General features: G+C 41.8%; 1 protein-coding gene and 1 non-coding gene across 2 annotated transcripts in view; both read right to left on the minus strand.

The window, feature by feature from the left end:
- Positions 1-4,140: 4,140 nt before the first annotated feature.
- Positions 4,141-4,212, minus strand: trnae-uuc (transfer RNA glutamic acid (anticodon UUC)). The gene has a single exon. It is a non-coding gene; the product is annotated as a tRNA-Glu (tRNA).
- A 7,269-nt stretch (positions 4,213-11,481) lies between these two features.
- The window catches only part of eipr1 (EARP complex and GARP complex interacting protein 1), a 43,413-nt gene continuing 34,366 nt past the window's right edge, over positions 11,482-20,528 (minus strand). Inside the window, exons 7-9 of the mRNA XM_028395675.1 lie at positions 19,944-20,111; positions 16,251-16,418; positions 11,482-11,888 (exon numbers count right to left, since the gene is read on the minus strand). Coding sequence (XP_028251476.1) covers positions 11,714-11,888; positions 16,251-16,418; positions 19,944-20,111 — 511 coding nt within the window. The 3' untranslated portion in view covers positions 11,482-11,713. The remainder of the gene's footprint in view (positions 11,889-16,250; positions 16,419-19,943; positions 20,112-20,528) is intronic.

Below are 20,528 nucleotides of genomic sequence, written 5' to 3' on the forward strand. Positions count from 1 at the left end.
TGTTCGCTTATTACCTTTACTAAAATGTAGGACCTTCTATCAGGGCAGCTGTCGTTACTGCTGGAAAAAAATGTATGACAGAACCTGAAGTATTTGTTATTACTCTTTCTGTACCTGACACTTCCTGTGAGTCCAGAAGTTGTGTGGGTTGGTGAGGTTGGCAAAACTTGTCTGAGTCATCCATCATTGCTGGAGAGAGTACCCACCTCTGGTGGCACAGCTGTTTGGGCAGTGACACCGGTGTGCCAGCAGTGGCCCCTACATCTGCTGCTGGGTTGGTGTTGACAGGGTCATCTGTGGTTTTGTGGAATACAACAGCCAGAGCAGCAGCGTCCACAGAAGACAGACTGAGAGACACACAACACAGGGTCAGAGGGCTGCAAGTGATATTTTGGGTGGAAATGAGTTTGAGATCAAAGTTGATTTCATATCAGCTTGCTGCTCTACTTATCTGAAAGAAAAGGGAATGTAAACTGGTCCTTACTGGATTGAGTTATTTTTTTTACTGATGACAAATGACATATTTTACAGCCTGTCTCTCATTAATATTAATGTACCATCATATTCATACATGACTGTCACATGTCCTCTAGCACCTCACTCCACTTTGGACATTTTGTACGGTGTCAGAATGTCTAAGGAATCCATGCTGTTTATATCCTTGGGAGACCAGAAAAAGTTGATTATATATCAGTTATGTTTAAAGTTTACCCCAATAATAAACTACCCTAAGTGATACCTAAAGAACATAAGCGTATGGAGCGTATGTTCACAAACTGCAACAAAGTTTGCTAAGAATATGAAAATATTTTACACAGCATCCAGTGATCAGTTGTGTAGTTTTAGAGGATCATTTCCAATTTTTAGTCAGACTTTATAGTAACTGTAGTCACAATAAATTCTGCATACCTGCTATATAAACAGTTACAGTGACGTTTTCTTGTTTGACCTTCACAGCTGTCATTCCATGCTCACACTTCCCTGGATGGGTGACACTTCATCCCCAACCCCTCTTTCCAAACCTGACCAATGTTCTGAAAACCGGCTTTGTGTACAAAAATACACAACGTTGTTAAGTTTGAGATATTGAAACATTTGACTAGAACCCATAAAAAGCTAAATTAATAACACAGATGCATGTAGAGCAAACTTTTTGAGAAATCTGCAGAACTTTGCTTGATATTGATATATATGATCCACATAATGTTATGAGACAAAAATGATATTACTCACTCAGTGGTCGTCTGTGCTCCCAGTTTTTCTGGTCTGGTCTGTGGAAGGTCTTTGGATCTCTACTACATTGTAAGGCTCACATGGGTTTTCCTAGGAGTTTGGCATTGGTGACATTGTCCAATAAAACCAGCCCAAACTGAAGTACACGGCAGCAGAGTGACTTACTTTCTGTTAGTATTGGACATCAATTTGAGCAAAGGCACCACTGTTTGCTCTCAGCAGCTCAGTTTCTGGATAGTTCTCTGCTAGATTTCTTCAGTAAATATAACATGTGTAACACCTGCAACACAGCCCATTGGCTGATGTGTAGTACACAAACCAAGACACACTTCTGATCAGAGCAAAGAAGAGCCACGTCTTCTGTGCTCTGGAAGAAGCAGCAGAAGGTTTGAGTGACTAAACAGTGACAACAAGAAAAATGGGTCAAAGCAGCTTTTGTCGGGTGTTCCTGGTCAGTACCTATGCATCAAAATGGTCAAAGGAATTAAAAGAGAGGTGATAAGGCTTATTCAATCCAACATGGAGGATGGACCATCTGTGCTGAAATAACAAGTCTGATCCATGGAGACCCCACCTCACAACTTCCACAAAGGATCTGCTGCTAACATCTTGGTACAGATACCACAGTACACCTTCAGAAGTCTAAGGGAGCCCATGCCTCAATGGATCAGGGCTGTTTTGATAGTAAAAGAGACACACAAACAATACAAGTTGCTGATTTTGGGTACTCCATACGTAGATTGTGTCATAACAATGGCTGAAATTAGTTAAAATTGGCAAAGCAATCCTTTGCTGTAGTGTCTGAACATACTGCATGAGTAATGACGTTAGAAGGAAAACGACTCAAGATTTAAGTCAGTGGGTATAAAACCTGAAGGACATCAATGACAACATGCATTTGACTTTACAAGTATGTTTTAAGTTGGAAGCCCTTGTGCTACTTCATAAAATATCACAGACAATAGATATGTTTTCATCCTGCTGTCAAGTCAAATTATACTCATCTGTTAAAGGAGGAGTTTTTTTTTTTCTATGGCTGCTCAAACTTCCTAAATGTCTTTCACAAAAAAGGAAACGCTACTATTTACATTTAAAAGAGTTCAGGAACAGGAATAAAGGCGGAGTCTGCTCAGCATGTAAAGTGGTCAAAAAGAAGAGGAGAGGGCTGCTGTAAACACAAAGAGGAGGAGGAAGGAGGAGGAAGGATGAAGTCATTCTGGAGTTCAAACCCACAAACCTGCCCAAAGAGCTGATGGGAGGTGAGGATACTGCTGCTCCTTTCCTCGGCTGCTCCACCCCTGCATGCTTCTCCCCTTGCCTCCCCCGCTGAGAAGTCAGCTTTCATGTTCTTTTCAAAGTCTCAGGTAGTATTACCCAGGGCAACCTTGACAGAGCCCGGGGCAAAGGCAGCACTCGGCTCTGCACCTGCGCGAACACACACACACATGCAGAAGTGTGTGCGGCAGGTACACTAACTGCAACACATTACTCAAGTGTCAATGTTCCCTCTTCCTACCCACCCACGCACAGCCACCGAATGAACACACACACACACACACCCTTTGATTGTCTCCACGACGTGGCTGTCATTAAGCCTCATTTAGGGGGATGGTTTTATTGAAGGCGGTCGTGTTGAGGCATCCACTGAATTATTCATATGCGCCTTCCACTGCACTCCCTCTCTCTCTCTCACACACACACACATCGTTGAAATGCAGGAAGCTGGAGCAGACTGGAGAGCGAGAGAGAGAGAGAGAGGGGGAGAGAGAGAGATGCAGCCTATATAGGTCACTTCCTCCTCCACCCGCATCGCTCAGAGAAGTGGAACTGCAAGGCGAGAGGGAGGGAGACAGAGAGTGAGGCTTATTATAGCAGACGCACACACACACAGGCCACAGCAGATAAAGGAGCACACACCTCAGAGAGTAGATTGTCACAGCTATGAATGAAGCTCAGAAGAGCTCTTGCTAGAACGTAATTCATTGTTGTGAGGGCCAAGGGAAGGAGTGAATGTGTGTGTGTGTGAGGGTATAAAGGCCAGTATCCACACATCTGAAGGAATTGATCAGATGGCCACCACTTCATCACATGCGGCCCCCCCTCAGCGCTAAACACACAGCATAGAGTATGCAGGGAAATGCATGCACATTTACATTTAGTTTGATCATATATTCTATCAAATATTCATCACATACAATCAGGGTTAAGTATGCACCATCACATGGCTGCGATACAGAGAAATGGGAAGCTAAGTGTTGTGGGTAAATGCACACTGGAGGCTAAGATAATGAACCCTTAATGTTAATTATACTCTTTAATAATTTTAGTCCGATTTTTTTTGTTATTTTCATCAGTTATGGAAGATTTGGTGTATTTTCAAGTAGACTGTTTGGATATGGGGACGCAGAAATCTCACCAACCAATTTGTTGGTTTCACTTTGACCTTTTGTACTTGCATGGCTGTGCGCACACAGCTTTCCAGCACACTGTGCAGAGGTTCAGTCAAGCAGATAAATGGGTATAAGATATTAAACAAAATAGATGGGGAAGAGATATTTATTGTATAAATGCTTTAAAAAATAGTGGTAATTTTGGGTGAAAGGTACAAGCAATAATGTTAAACACACAGCAAATACAGAAAAGCACACATGGCAAATTTAGTCTTCTACTATATAGTCCACCTTAGAGCGACTAAGCTCAATTTTTCTAAGAAACCTTTATTAGTCCCACAATGGGGAAATTGCTTAAGGCAGCCCAGCAAAGAGTGCCATACACCAGTGAGTACACTGGAGGCTATGCAGGTAAAATGTCTTGCCCAAGGACACACAACAGTGACTAGGGAGGAGTTGGGATCGAACCTTGGTCAACCCCGCTATACCACTGAGCCACTGCTGCCCAAAAAGAATGTTCCCATACCGGGAGTCGAACCCGGGCCGCCTGGGTGAAAACCAGGAATCCTAACCACTAGACCATATGGGAGGTGTGCTGTGTGAATTGTCACAATGTTGTGTGAAAGTTGTCTGATGAAGAAGAAGAGGAGCAGGCTTTTGGGTGCCTGTTGTGCACAAAACACTTCAGATGTCTCCTTCTGTGTCTGATTATAAGACAACAGAGTGAACAGCAGTGAGATCACAAATATACCTTTAAAGATGCAACTGATTAGCCAAAACAAACAATAACACTGTACTGCAGTAAATCCTGGAGTTAGGACTGGGAAGTCTATTTATTGAAGCTTTGTATCTTGTACATGTATCTTATGTTTGCATACATTTATATTTCGTTAAAAGGAGCAGGGGAGCGACAAAGCCTATGTGACACAGATGCAGGAAAGGGCCATTCGAGTAAATGTTCTCTCGACCATCTTTCGCTTAGTGGCATCATCCTCCCATACTTTAAAACTTACTGGAAAACAACTAAATCTTAGTGCACTGATGGTTTAAATCATTACTGTTACTGTTACTTTAAGGCTGTTCCTTGTTTATTCTTAAACCCCAAGCAATGTGACTACTCTTCCTGTCACTTAAGCTCTCCTTTTGGTGGATCATGTGATTTTCTGTGGGTGTTCTGAGTGCTGGTCATACTGAGCAGGAAAATAACACCTTTCTGTGTGGAGCGCTGTGATCAGACCTCAGCAAGGCTACTGTCTGAATAGCGAGGCCTTTTAAGGCTTTCCGAGCCGAGAAACGAGCACCGCTTTTCTTGCTCGCTTGACAGGCAAACACATTGTGGAGATAAGTGTGTGTATGTGTGTGTGTGTGTGTGTTTTGGGGCTCACAGGGGCAATATCACAGCAAAGGTTCACTGCTTCTCCTTGTCACCTGGGTTCCTCTATCCTCACCTGATGTCTTGTCAGTGACCCAAATGTCAAGTGCATGTGCCTTGAGTGTGTGTGTGCGTGAGTGTGTGTAGTCAACTGGGCAGGGGAGAAGACAGATCTGGGTCAGGCAGTTCCCATGAGTGTGTCCGAGCGCTCTGCGGCGGATGACATGTCTGATGTGCGTGAGTGAGCAAAGAGGGGAGAAAGAGAGAGAGAGAATGAGTGTGCAGAATGACAGTGGAATAGCCAGGGGTCAGGGGAGGACAAAGCCATCGCACGGGCTAACACACATGCACACACATACATTCACATGCATCAGTGCAGCAAGACTGTAACAATCATGGGAGTGGGTATCCATGTACTGCAGTGGACATATATATATATATACTGTACACAGTATGTGTGTACTTTTTACCAGTTCTGTCTGTGGCCAAATGGGTGAATTATAAAATAAGAGTTTTTACCAAACATGACAAACACAGTATAAAGTTATTAACTGCATGAGCCAAAAATATAACTCCACATTAAATCTAAACTTGCCTAGGTTTTGGGTTCAGTTCTGCTGAGCACATAAAGCACAATCAGTAAGGAGAACCATGTTCTATATCAAGATATAAACAAACAGGAAAACCCCATATAAAAAGACAATAACTGTCTATAATGGACATGCTCAGGGATCCCGGGGGAGCAGTGGGCTTCATTTGGATAAGCAGTGGGAACTCACAATAGTGTTGACAGTTTGCCTCGGGATGACGGCTCTATCAGGAGTAAAATCAAATAAGCTCACCGAATCAGTGAATCTAAATTTCTAGTCAACACATTTTCTTCCTTTTTTAAAGTCTTGGGAGACTTCTATTGCACATGAGGTTTGGTCTTCATTATGCAGGACAAAAGACCTTATGTCACATTACTGTAGGTCAGCATCTGTTTTCTCTCTAGCAGTAGATAGAGAATATTTCAAAAAGAATAGATGGACTTCTTCTTTGGACAGGTAATTAACTTTGGGTCCACTTAGTGTCTTTCCTATCAGAAAAGCATTGACATTGCACTGGGGATGTCTCGTCAAAATAATGCCTTTTAAAAATGTGCGTGGGTTGCACTCATTTCTGTCCGACACACAGCCTACAGCTCAGGAGAGACACAGCAAGAATGAGGATCCTGTACATATTATTGGTTATTAGTATGATGATGGTGACGAAACCATGATGTCAACAAAGGTCACACAGAGGGTCACTGAGAAGAAGACTATGGGGGTTCATTCAGGCGGACTGGAAGTCTTTCTACACATGCAGTAAATGGTAGCAGTCTGCTTGGTCAAAAGTGGCCCAAGAAAGGAAAAGGTGAACCAGCGAAGGGGTCATGGACGACCAAGGGTCATTGATGAATGTGAGGGCGTGAAGGCCGGCACGTAAGGTCTGAACAACAGATGGGCAACTGTAGCTCAGACAGCTGAGAAGGTCCCTGCGAGACAGAAAGGTGTCAGAACATTTGGTGTGTATGTGGATGTGTCACTGCAGAGCAGTCCACTGCTGAAAGCTCCTACAACACACATCGGAACTGGACCATGAAGCAATGGTAGAATGTTGCCTGGCCCATGTTTACTCTAACATCACATGGACTGGATGGGGGAACACCTACCTGGGGAACACATACCATAAGGATGTACTTTAAGGAAAAGGAATGCCAGCAGAGGCAGTGAGATGACTTAGGTGATGTGAAATTGTTGGTTGTCTGCATCTTCTTTAATGAGGCATTGTACTGATGCTGGTGACCCTTCTTCAAAAGTCGGAATCTATTCAGGATTTTCATCAAAACTTTAGTCTGAACTTGAAAGATGGATGAATAGAGTTCTGAGTGATGTGATTTTTCTCGGACAGGTCTGAATGCAGTGATGAAGCTTTTGTTTTTAAGGCAGAAGAAGAATGTATGGAGGATTACAAAGTAAAGTCTGTCCATCAATCAGCCTGCTCTCATGCTCACTTGCAGCAGCAACAGGATCATTTGTAAGGCCAAAGAAAATTTAAAAAGAAAGACTTTGAACAGTTTGAAACACTGTATCTTATCAGATTGGATAGAATCTACGCTAACGGTCCCTCACTGAGAGTTCCTTTCACTACATAATAATGAATGACACTGCTCCTGGAAATAATACTCAGCAATCAACTCAAACCACCAAAGTTTTGAAAATCCATCATTAATTCACCATGGGCTGAGTGTTCATGGAGCTCTGAGCTGTGCAGTTCTGGCTAAATTGGTTTTAATGGATTTCATGGGGTGCCGTTCGTGGACCGTTTGATTGACAAAGAGGTTTGAGAGTTGCCACAGCCCCTGCTCCCGCTCTGTCCCCGAGCTATGCACCATTGATCAAACACATACAAACTGTCACTCTGTATTGCTGGGATGGTGGTGACGGACTCAGCAGCCACTTCAATCATTAGTCAATCAGCCTCACATCCACAAGTGGGAGTCACAAAGTGGCGCAAGAGGACTGTGTTTGCTGCATTCTCAATAGGGTCGAGGTAAAAAAATTATTAAATAAAACACTATATTCAATAAAAGACACATAAAAGTAGCAAATACCAAATTCCACTGTCCAAAGCACAACCTATGACCTGTGGTGTCCTTCAACGGCAATTGGCTCTCAATCTCCATGGAGACGCCAAGAGGGCATGGGAGTAGATGTCTGTGCCGGACATGAGAAATGAGCACAATTACAGCTTTTGAGAGGTAATTATATGTGCGTCGTGGTAGCAGGGGCTCATAAATAACACAGGACCCGCTTGTTCGGTAATTGAAGAACAATACGTTGGGAGACGGGACATTGTGGTCCCCATCACCCAGGAAGAAGGGAAGGTCGGTCAGCCAGACAAAGCTGAATGATAACAAGTGCAAAGGCTACAAGTCTGCCAGTGAGAGCACTGCGATTAGGGAAAAAAAAAACAGAGGGGAGGCTGGAGGAAGGAAATGTGTAAGCCCATTGTATGCAGCTTTAACAACCGAACATATGCAAATCAAAAAGAATCCATACTGGACCAGTGAGGGAAACACCGGAATTAAAGATCCAGACTCCTCCTCTTATTTTAACCATGTCTTCATAGTCTCTGTTCGCCCCTTTCCAAAGCAGTTTATCTTCTCCAGAAGCGATGGGATGGTAAATAAGTAGCTTACGGCGCACGGGAGCTTTTCCCTTCCGACTACAGGGTGGTTGTCAGTGTTAAGTAGCTATCCATGCTCGCTCCCAGCTAACATCAAAAGTGATGGGGCCGTGTTTTATCAAGGGGCTTCCGCCACTACGGAGCTAAGAGCCTGAGAATACACTAACAAAAAGCAGCTTGGGTGCAAGTAGGTTAACAGATTTTATTTCTCTTCCCCTTGTACAGTAAATCCCACATTTCAAATGGTTTGTTTGTTTTTAGTTCTCCACAGGCTTTTTTGGACTACAAGATTTTAAATGTAGTGAGCACAATCTGGATTCTGGGAGTCAATAATCTCACTATTAACCCCCTTGGGGACCACAGACGCACACATACCCAAACATACATCCTCGGTCACAACACTCTCCTCTCCTCCCATGGGAGCCTTCGATAGACCTCCAAAGTCCCCCTTCTGCCACTATCAGTCACTCTTTCTTTCCTTTGTCTTCCTCTCTCCTCTTCCTGCAGAGTGTTTGTGCATAATTTTCATTTCAAGGGGTCATATAAATTCCCCTCCATGCAAATGAGTCAAACTCTCAAAGGTAATAATCACCTGAAACCGCCACTCTCACGCACACACACACACACACACACACACACACACACACACACACACACACACACACACATATACCCCAGGTGGCTCTATATTGCATTGCAGACATGAATAAATAATTAAATGAAATCTAATTTTTTTTTATTTCATTTCCACAGCAGCTGAATCCAATTCCGCCTCCACCCTTTGAGGACGACACCCAGGTGACCCTCAGGTACAATTACCTCCATCCAAGGCGTTACACAAACACTCGTGTTAAAGAAGTGTTTCCTGTGTGAGACGTGAAAAAATGAACATGAAACAGCTGCCAGCAGTGGTGGTATTTACAGACCGACGCAATGGACGGAACGCTCCATTTCATACATTACTGCGTGGCATTTTACACGTATATATTTTTTCAGACTACAATAAGAGATGCAAATGCATCCATATTTTTTTAAATATATTTACAGCACCGTCCAGTGAAAAGCCTCTCTCCTTGCCTCTCCTATTTCCCACATGAATGTTTCAGTCTTTTTTGTCTCTCTCAACAACCCACACGTCCTGTTATGGGTCAAGAGGGCATTAACCCAAAGAAGCCCAGGTGCTTGACAAATGGAGTGCCAAAGTCATGTGTCAAGTGTCAGTTTGAGGTTTGAGAAAACAAGATGCTATTTTTAATGTTGTAGCTAAAAATGCAAAAAGACCCAGTTGGAGTTTGTAATTTATCATAAACCCTGGTGAAACATTGACCTTGTGTCACATTTTCCTGGTGAGGTCGGGCTGACTTCTTTGTCTAACACAATTACTTGTCTAGTGTGTCAAGAGACCAGCATGAGTATGAGAAAAGACTGCCTTGAGGTGTGCAGCCTCTGATGATTTTTACAATCATATGTTTAATTTCTACATTACGTTAGTCATAAAAGAGTCAGAGTGAAGCTACTATGTTGGACTTACAGTTCTGCTGGAGGTATACGGCACATTTCAGCACAAATATGTTCAAAGAAGAGTTTGTGCTTTACAGATTTGCCATTTGTGGGTACATACAGTAATTATTACGTTAGCTAGTCTGATGCATCGTTGGGGATGTTAGTGTGTATGGCACATGTAGATTAACATGTGATCTATGTGCCACTAACTGTGTCGTGAAATGCATGTATGTATGCTTAAAATGTAAATAACCAAATTTGAAAATTTTCAAATTGATGACTTATATAGGTCTTCTTGATTGATCACAGAGTTGGGATCATATGTTATTGGTTAGAATATATATATATGAGCAGAAAATGATGGGTATTCACACTGTCAGCAATAATGTAAACAAATCTCCACATTGACTATCAATGCATCATAATGCAAATACTCAGCTGTTATTATCAGATGGATTGACTGATTGGTCACGGAGCCGCATTCATATCAGCAGCTGGATATTCTGTTACAGATAAGGAAATAGCTACCTCCTTTTTTGTAGTACTTTCTATACCGCATACACAAACTTCATCACACATATGACCCCAACCTGTATGCAAGTCACTCTCACATCTTCATACACCAGTAAACTAGGTACAGGCATGACAATGAGTGCCACGTGTGCATGCTTGTGACAAGCATGACAGGTTTCCAGATGGGCAAGATTTAGTGATTACCTTTTCGGCGCTTCACTATCCTTCTGTATCTCCACCCTGATCCCTCCCCTCAATAATTGACTGCAGAGTAACAAGGGTTTTGTCTGTGTGTGTATGTGTGTGTGTGGCATCTCTGATTAGATAGAAGAATTTATTCTGTATTCAGCCACTGCACTGCCTGCCCCGACTGGCATAGCTAATGAAGTACCCATGCCCCTCCCTCGCCACTGTTGCGTATATCTGTGTGTGTCTGTGTGTGAGCATGGGAATGTGTGATCCTTTGAGTAAAGTGGCAATTAAAAGACCTGTCAATGGTGTCTGCCATAACAGAGGCTCAGACTGTCACTTCTGACCAGCCTCAACACAGCGTATGGATTTAGAGAGGAAGGCAGTGGACGTATGGACGACAGGAGACAAAGGAGTGAGAGAAGCAAGAAAGGAAGATGGTGAGGAAGGTGGGAATCCACAGTAGGGAGGCCATCAGTTCTATCCACTCAGCATGAATACACACATGCATACACAAAACACAGGTAACATTAGCTAGCAACTGCCACACTTATGTCCATCTCAACATTTACATAAATCGTGTAAAAATGGATGCTTGTCTCAATGTCTTTCCCTAATTTGTTAATTTATTTTCTTTCATTGGTGTAATTTGCGTTACTTGGTTTGAATTATCTTTAAGGACCACCTGTGAGTAAGATACAATGGTAATTATCCTTAATTCATAAAAAATATCAGGAAAAAGATCTAACATCAACAACATGCTGGTATCAACTTGATACAAAGAACGCTTTGCTATCTGCATTAATATCACTGTCACATGACTAATGACTAAATAATCAATAATTTTACCCAAATGTTGATTTTTATAATAACTTACCAGATTTATTTTGCTCATAGGCAATGTCCTCCCATGGTGTCCATAGCAACGGTCCTCAGAAATAGAGATCCAATCAGAAGGAATCACTCAACACAATGATAAACACCAGTATTTTCACACAGATAATAAATAACAATCTAACAGAGGTCAGACAAACTAAGTAAAGGAAATAACAGAATCACCCAGTGTCAAAAGTCCTTTTTTACTTTAATTAAGATTTTTTTTTACATGAACAGTGGAATGTGAACATAGACCAGTATTATAGACTGTAATTATATCACACACACACACACACACACACACACACAGTCTGCACCATTCCTACCTTTACATGCAAGTGTTCAGTTACTGCGTCAAGTTTTGAAACACTCTCACACACTCTCACTGTCACACACACACAGAGGTCACCTGTCCCTCCCCTCCCTCTCAGAGCAGGATGCGGTATTTGAGGGCGCGGGGGACCCTGTTGATGACCAGCCGCCCATCATAGCTTAGCGAGGCAAAGAGCCAGGGGTCGGCTGATGACCACTCAGCTGCATACACACTGTCCTCATGTTCCTCATAGGTGGACACCACGCTGTCTTTCAGTGGCTCCTTACTCCTGTTTACACACACACATACACACAGGGGTTAGCTGTACAACATAGGATCACAGCATCACATTTACCTGAACACCACTGTTGCTGTTGTCCTGCATTATTGTAAAAAGTATCTATATGTATTACGTTGTATCCATAGAAATAAGAATTATCAGCTTGTTCCTATCACTAACCTAAATATATGAAGTTTATCACAGTTTTCATTAAAAACTGAAAACCTGTTTTCAGCACACTAACATCATCCTCCACTGTGCTGAGACATTTCTCCCTCTGCTACAGCAACAAATCAAATTTCTGAATCATAATCCACCATTATTGCCACCTGGAATTCCTCTCAGACCTGCTCCTGTAAGTAGTCCTGAGAGGAAACCGAGTCCTACATATTTGGATTTATTTTACACATTAGCTGTTTCACACTGACAGCAGCTAATCCAACTGGGCCGCAGCCTTAAATAAAATCACTCTTAAGTGTATCACTCATATAAATTCATTGGAGAAGGAAGGAACGGGGGGAGAGAGCACTTGACTGATGCTCACAAATACTGGGCTTGGCCTCTGTTAGCCTTAAGGATTGCAAGGTTTTTAGGGATCATGTCACTGAGGAGTTTAACTGCCAAGAGACTGTCATACATCATGCACCGGCGTAACAATTTAGCAGCAGCGCGCTGGAAGTTGTTTATTGTGAGGCAATTCTGCAGTGTAATTTTATTCAGCTGGGCATATAAATGTTATATATATATATATAAAATCAAGTACTATTCTCCTGATACATACAGTAAAGGAAGCATTTTTATATTTTTATATATTTGTAATACTAATACAGGCAGACCAGATAAAAAAGGGAAATTAAAATGTATTTGCATATCCTTTACTATAAAAAATATAAATATATATAACACAAAAAACTAATTTTAATGGACTGAGTGATTGTTGTTTGGTTAGTAGTTCTGCAATGCTTTGGGAGTTATGACGCTGATGTTGTTGATTGGCAGCAGTTAAGAGGCGGGGTTTGTTCTTAGAATGCGTGTGTATTATGTGCGTGTATGTGTGTGTGAGCGTGCGTGTGTGTGTGTGGGGGGGGGGGTCGCTGAGAGAGAAACACAGGAGGAAAGAGAACTAGCAGTGTTGTGCTAGCTGTTTCTGGACCAAGAATAAATGAAGAAACCCAGCTAACCCCACCTAGCTGGTGAGACGCTACAATATGTATAGATATAACAAATATAAGGTCAGTGCTACATTAATTCATCATAATTGTCACAAACGTTTTTATATACAAGAAACAAGCACAATATTGTTATAGTGAGAGTTGGATGAAGCGCTAAAATAAGTCCAACATCCGCTTATGTACATTGTGGCAGATAATGTACAATAAATCAGCATTATTTGATAATATATTTTTAGTAGCAGTAGTATTTATAGCGTAATAGCTACTGTTTGTGGAAAGTAGTACACTAAATGATTGTAATACTGAGAAAACTCTGTTGGCAAACTGTGCCAACATCTGTTTATATCCTGAAAAATATAATCCACAGAATAACTATAGTTTTTTTTGGTTGTATCACTGGATACAGTGAAATCTTTGTTCATAATGAATCTAAATGCTACGTTTTCTTTGTGGATGCAGTGTGTGTCCCTACAGACCTGGTGTTTTTATTGTTGATTTCTGTCTAAAAAGCTACAACAGCGGTCATCAACAGTCACTTTAAGACTTCTCATATTTACCCCATGACCCACTGTGATTCAATCAAACAGTAACACACAGTTAGTGTAATTATTGCCATCACCACAGCGGTCCGCTCCTTTTCTTTGTATGAATAATGCAGAATGAACCCTCTGTGTGTGAAAGCAGCTTTAATAGGTACAGGGCAGAGATGCCAGATATTGGATTTATGCGGATGTTTTCCAACTTATTTTGGCAGATTACAGATACTTATATAGAAATATAAGGCCTCTCCTGTTGTGGAATTAACGGCTAAGGACTGGTAAATTGATTTGCAGCGTTGAAGAAATGCCATTTGGCTCCTCCTCATATCATTAAAGCTGGGTTATCATTGTAAACGGCAACTCTGCTATCAGTTTCTGGCATTTCTCACCATCACAATGATGCCATTTTTGTGGCACACACTGGGGAGAAAGTAAAGCTTTTAATTAAGACTAGACAAGAAGTCGTAGGAAGCAGGAACATGCATGTGGTTTTCAGTGGAGTTTGCACTATGGTGACAATCTATGTAGAGCTATAAAGTGAACTCAAACACCAAATGAGGAAAGAATGCAGGTCATTCTTGCACTGAAGCAAACCTTAACATAACTAAAAATAACAACTAAAAATAAGAATATTTTTCAGTTTTGAATGTTAAAAGCAACCCTGTGAAGTCAGAAAACAGAAAAAAATTCAGGAGGAGGCCTGTATGTCCCGTCCAGGTACTGTGGAGTGGACACGTAGTGTACATACAAGAGGGGTCAATAACTACAGTGGAAGGGTTAAAACTAAAGCTGAGTGCTGGTGATTAGGAAGAAGAGTTGATAATTGTGGATGAGAGTCAGTCATTGAGAGTAAGAGCTGGTTGTTGTGGATGAGAGGGGGGAATGGGACCATAATGGACAGAGGACAGTGGCAGAGTTGGAAAGCACTGAATGGTAACCATTACAGATGATATCCCTGCCATTTCAAAAATCAGCTCTGAATGAGCGAGAGAGAGAGAAAAAGAGAGAGACATAACAGCTGAATGTTTTGGATAGGACAATATTTTTAATGTTTTACCTCTTTGCTTTTATCACTGAGTGTCAGATGATGTGAGAGTAGAGGTTCAGGTGGTCAGCTTTAATCTTGCGAAGACCATTGTCAAATAAACAATTCAAAATACACAGCACACCTCTGTGTACTCTTCAGTGTTTTAGGGGTTATTTGGCAATAAAGAAAGGTCCCATGATTGTTAAATATTTAAACCAAGTTTCAACTCAAAATAGTATTAAAACCTCAACAAAACCTCTGACTCTGACAGAGGTGTGTGAGAGGAGGACGTGGTCCAAAGTAAAGACCATACTGGACTGTCCCTCTCACCAGCTCCACACTGTGCTGACCAGCTACACGAGCTCGTTCAGCAACAGACTCCGACTCCCACGATGCACCACTGAGACACACAGGAAGTCATTCCTGCCTGTCTCAATCAAACTACTGACCTCTGAACTGTAACAGTCACTCAGACACTGTACATTCATACTTTTTATACAACTCATGGATTTAAATGCTATCTAGGTATTTAGATACTTATTATATATTTCAATTTCATCTTTGATTTGATTTGTCTGTAACAAAAAAGAATAAATAAAGTAATTCTGATTCTGATTAGATCCTGACAATCAAGAGGAATCTCTATGCAATGGACAAGGCTACCAATGCACAATGGACGTGCACTGTTCTTCTGCAGTGCATTGGCTCAGGATCACTTTTGAAAAATTGCCAAAAGAGGAGTCTAAAGAGGAGTGGAAATATCTGGCTTGTTATCAGAGCACAGTTCTAAAACTAACATCCATGATGGTATACATGTCAGGAGAACATTTGCACATCTGAAAGCATCATTAATAAAGAAATAATATATTCAGCTTTAAAAGCAACATCCAGATGGATCCATGCTTAGATGTTGCAGCGAGATAATGCCCAACCACCAGGTGGACGTGTCTGAAGTCTAGAACCGCTGAAACATTCGGCGTAACCCTCAAAGAGAAGATCTTATATGCTGAGTAAAGACTGACCCGTTGGCAGCCTGATTATTGGCCATTGTTTGCATATACAGCATATAGAGTGCGGTGGAATCACCACCACAAAATGAAGAGACCACAACTTTAAGAGATGTTTGAGTGAAGTCAGATGTGGAAAAAAAAGATGACCAGCCAAACATATCTGACAAAAAAATATAAGGTGTATTGGCCCTGATTTCTAAAAATCAACAGTGGCTAAAATCTTTTATCAAGCAAGAAGTGGAGAAATATTTTAACTGGTGATGGGACACAGAATATGAGATTCTAATATTTGCAAATCACTGTGTTCTGTTTTCATTTACATCTCACACAGTGTCCCAACTTTTTATGTGAGGGCTGTTAAAACCTGAGCACAAGTCAAAATCTTGACTCTGAATTAGCATCAAACCTGCAGCTCACTTAATGAGATATTCAAATTAAGGATGACAGAACTCAAAACTAACCACTCAACTTCAGCTCAATTCGTTATGTCTGATGCATTCAGAGTTCATTCTGTGATTTGGTAACGCCTGTAATTTTATTCATGTTTTTAGTTTAACGTAGGCAAAACTTTACTAAAAACTTTAGTTTGTGTGTGTTTTTGTGTGACACTTGCGCTGTCTTACTTGTCTTCCTGGTGGCTGTCCTCTCCCTCGCTGAGCTCCTCGTCATCCACCAAGTGGCCGAACGGCTCGGAGGAGATGGACACCATGTTGGAGAGGATGAGGCGGCTGTCACTGCTGGCTGTCAACACAAGCTGGTCGTGGCTGTGGTTGTAGCGTACGCTCCACACCCTGGTACACACACACACAGTAGTTCATTCAGAATTAAACAACGCAACAGTGTGAGTAAGTGCAGGGCTTTTTATGCACAGATGAGTCTCATGTGTATTGTAGAAAGTCATTGTTCTGAACAAAGCATTACATGGATGAAGGAAGCAGCAGTGCAGTGTTGAACATCATGTTGACTGTATGTATGTTCATACCACACATACTTCCTGTATCTTTTTCCTCTTTCATGCACTCGTGCCCAGGCAGATCATGCAGAAAATACAGTTCAGTAATTCAGATGCCAGTAATGGGGATTTGGTTCCTCGCAAGTCAATGTTTTGAGCTTAATTCACATCAGTTGATGATTATTATCATAAACTCCATGATCCTGGCTTTATTTGTTGCACTAGTTTTTCAATCCAATTCTTTCTCACCTTCTCTCCCTTTTTTCTGATTGTCAACACTCTCTCCCTGTTTTCCTTTTTCCCCCATCCTCTCTCTCTCTCTCTCTCTCTCTCTCTTTGTGTGTGTGTCTCCCTCTCTTTTGCGAGCCCGGGGCACAGCTCAGAGTGCGGTCCCAGTTCCCTCACAGGGAGGGATTGAGGGATAACCAAGGCTGTTGACAGAAAATCAGCCTCGGCCACGCCATTCCCTGCGCTCCCCTAATCCGCTTCCCTGCTAAAAAATAGTCCCTAATACCCCCAGCAGCCCTGAGGCCATATCCTGGCTGCGCTCCGAAAAATGAGCATGCACAACAAATACGCGCATACACACGTACACAGGGAAACACCCACACATGTTCTGTGTGCGTCACACTAAAGATAAGTGCGCACAAGACTAATATACACATACATATGCATTGTAGGCATGCTTCAACACACAAAAGTGCATGTAGCCACACGGAGATAAAAAAAGAGAGCCCTTGCAAAATTACAGATTATATGGTGTTACACACACACACGCACACACACGCACACACACACACACCTCTATCTCCTATCAGAAGAGATCCCATCTGCAGCAATCTACAGTTATGGATATGTTTGCCAAGTCTATCTTTCTTCTGTAGATAACGTCTGCTCTTGCGTGTGTGTGTTTGTGCGTGCAAAAAGACGCACTTGTGTGTGTGTGTATGCCAGTGGATGTTCCATTGTGTGTATGTGTGTGTCTGCCTTTATCAGGTAAGGATTGGTGTGCCGCAGAGGTAGCCCAGTTTGGCTCGCAGACACACTGATCATCTATTCAGCTCACACAGGAGAGAAAGTGTGTCTTCCATACACACACACACACACACACACACATCCGCAGTACACTATGTTCAGCTCTTAGCGATGCCTGAAGCTCCATAGAAGACAACCTCAAGCATGGCTGGGCTGCGTCAACGCACTGTGGGTTCAATCCTTAATGACAAAACGAGTGGCTGCCTATTTAATTAGTAATGGATGTATTACTACCTTTTATTACACCTCCAGTGGTTAGGGCATTTCATTAGTTAGGAGATAAAGCCATTAATAAATCCAGAAACCAATCAAGAGTGCAGTGATGGAGTTATCTTCATGTTTATCATTATTGTTAGTGCCTTTTCCTGAATTATCCTCCATTGCTAATAAGTAAGAGGCCCTTTGCCCATTGTGCAAATATGATTATGTTAAAACCTTTTTTTTTCTTCCATTTTTTAGGTAGTCACATTTAATGAAATGATAATTTAGCAACATTTCCTGTGAATTTATATAGAAAAAGTAGGGTTACACCCAGTAATTACCCCAATAAAAATTCACATTTCACACAAAATTAAAGCTTAGAGGAGACCTTGACATTCAAATCTGTATAAAATCAAGGAGTGCGTTCTTAAGAAGACTCATACAATATATATATAAAACCCAGCACATGTGCTTTCAAAATCAAAAACCCTCTTAAAGGTAGGGTAGGAGATTTTGAGTAAACACACGCCCCTTTCTCTTGGAGCTCACCCCGAAGCCACGCCTCCCAATCACATGGACGCGCATCACCTGAAGACTTCGGCCATCATGCACGTACCTCTGGTGCGAGCAGAGCAGGAATACTCCGCGCAGGGTCCACCCGGAGGATTGGCTGATGTTTTTAGTGTTTTATAGCTTCCACAGATGATTCATATTCTTCGTTTTAAAAGCGAAACTGCTGAACTAATCGGTTGCTATCGGATTATAAAGAGAAGTTACACTAATGCAACAAAAAGTGCATCAGAATGAAATCTCCTACCCTACCTTTAACATTTTCTAAAATTGCAATCACATATGGACTCATGCAGATAGACACAGATTTTTTTTTGCCCAGTTTTGCACTGATTTCTTTTGTTCTGGAAAATTACATTTAAAGGTTCACTAAACACATAATCTACCAAAATTAGTGTCAGGGCTGATGTCCCACAAAATCCACTGCAAGAAGCTGGGTAGTACTTCCAAAGAAACAAGTGTAGGCTGTGAATTATTCAGGATGTTGTTTCTAGAAAGAAACAACACAGTAAATATTTAATTTTCTTAATTTGAGAGATGCCAAAAGTATGTGGAAAACTAAATAAAATAAGATAATCCTTTATTAGTCCCCCACAGAAGAAATTCACAGAATCTTGTGAATCTTACCTACACATTTTCAAAGAGTGCCTTCCTAAAACTATATTTGGGTTTTTTTGTTAGCAGCTAGACTTTTGTAACTTTTTGCATATTGTCATTGATAAGTGACTGTTGGCTCACCGGGTTAATGAAATGCACAGATGACATTAGGCCTTTCTCCAATGCAGGAACTTATCTATCCACCCGTCTCATTAGATGAAATAATAATTTTGCCAACTATGCACCAAAATGACAAAATGATGAAAATTAGAGGGAACAATGCTGCTGAGTTTAATCAATGTGTCAATCAAACTATCAACCTTCACACAGCAATTTTCAGGGCTGCTCAGAAGGAGTTATTCCTGATTAAGTACTTTTTTTACCCTCCCCTCTTGTCTCAACCCTCAACCTCTTGTCAACGCGTTGCATGAAAACACAAGCTACAGCCATACAACATGTTTGTTGCAACACTGAGACGTCATTATGTTGCCTTTGTTTTGATGATGTGTGGTTTGTTCTGTCCAATTTAGCCCACTACTTCGTGCAGAGAGAAAGGGCCGACTGTCTCTTTTTACTCTCCAGTGGTACATTTACTTGCAGCCAATTAACTCCATTGGGGTAGATGATTTGTTGCACAAGGGATAAGAGAGTAAGAATTTTGAATAAGGTCTAAGGACCTCACCTCATTGTACAGTTGGTGGGAACCTTCTCTGTATAAATATGAAGCGCCTCCTTTAACGGGAAGTGCAATAAATTCAGGAAACAAATATTTAACATCAGCACTTTTGGCTAAAAGAAGACTCAGATGCCTCCCTATGCTTCAATAAACCTTGTACCGAAACTGTCTGTTTGGAAGCTCTGGGAGAAACTCTGGGATGCTTCAGCAGGACGGAGGCTTGCTGGCATGGGAACCCTGATGTATTGCTCAAGAACTGCATCCACCCCTGCTTCAAACTCTCACCAGTGCGAGTGCTCCTCCAGGGTCTTCACAGGCTCCTGGACATTGCGGACATCCCAAAACTTGACCTTGCAGTCGTCTCCACAGCTGGCCAGGTAATACTGCCTGTTGGGATTGAAGTCCAGGTCACGCACCAGCTGCCCATGGGCGTTCTCAATACAGTAAATCTGACTGGAGAAAGAGAGAGAAGAAAGAAAGATGATTAGGAAGACTGAGAGCATGGAGGCAAACAGATAAGAGGAGAGACCCAGAGAGAAGAATTAGGACAGCACCAGTAAGAAAAATGGAAGAGAGGGAGAGCAGTGGTGGTGGGGTGAGGGAGATATGACAGAACAACAAAAAGAGATATGAGAGAGGAGGGGAATGATTCACAGGGTCTACGTAAGCGAGATCATTCCCAGGCTAAATCAAAGCCTTCTCTGTTTCTGTGTCTGTCAGTGAAGGCCAGCCTCAATAAAGGAGTCGACACCAGCGGTGGTAAATTATAAAGGCGAGCCTGATAACCACACAGCCTTAAGTTCCTACTACAGTGAAGCTAACAGAGTGACATAACAGAGGGAGAAACGCTCTGCAGATTGTGTTTCCTTC

Source organism: Parambassis ranga, chromosome 22 (genome assembly GCF_900634625.1).
Source record: "Parambassis ranga chromosome 22, fParRan2.1, whole genome shotgun sequence".
Lineage (NCBI taxonomy): Eukaryota > Metazoa > Chordata > Actinopteri > Ambassidae > Parambassis > Parambassis ranga.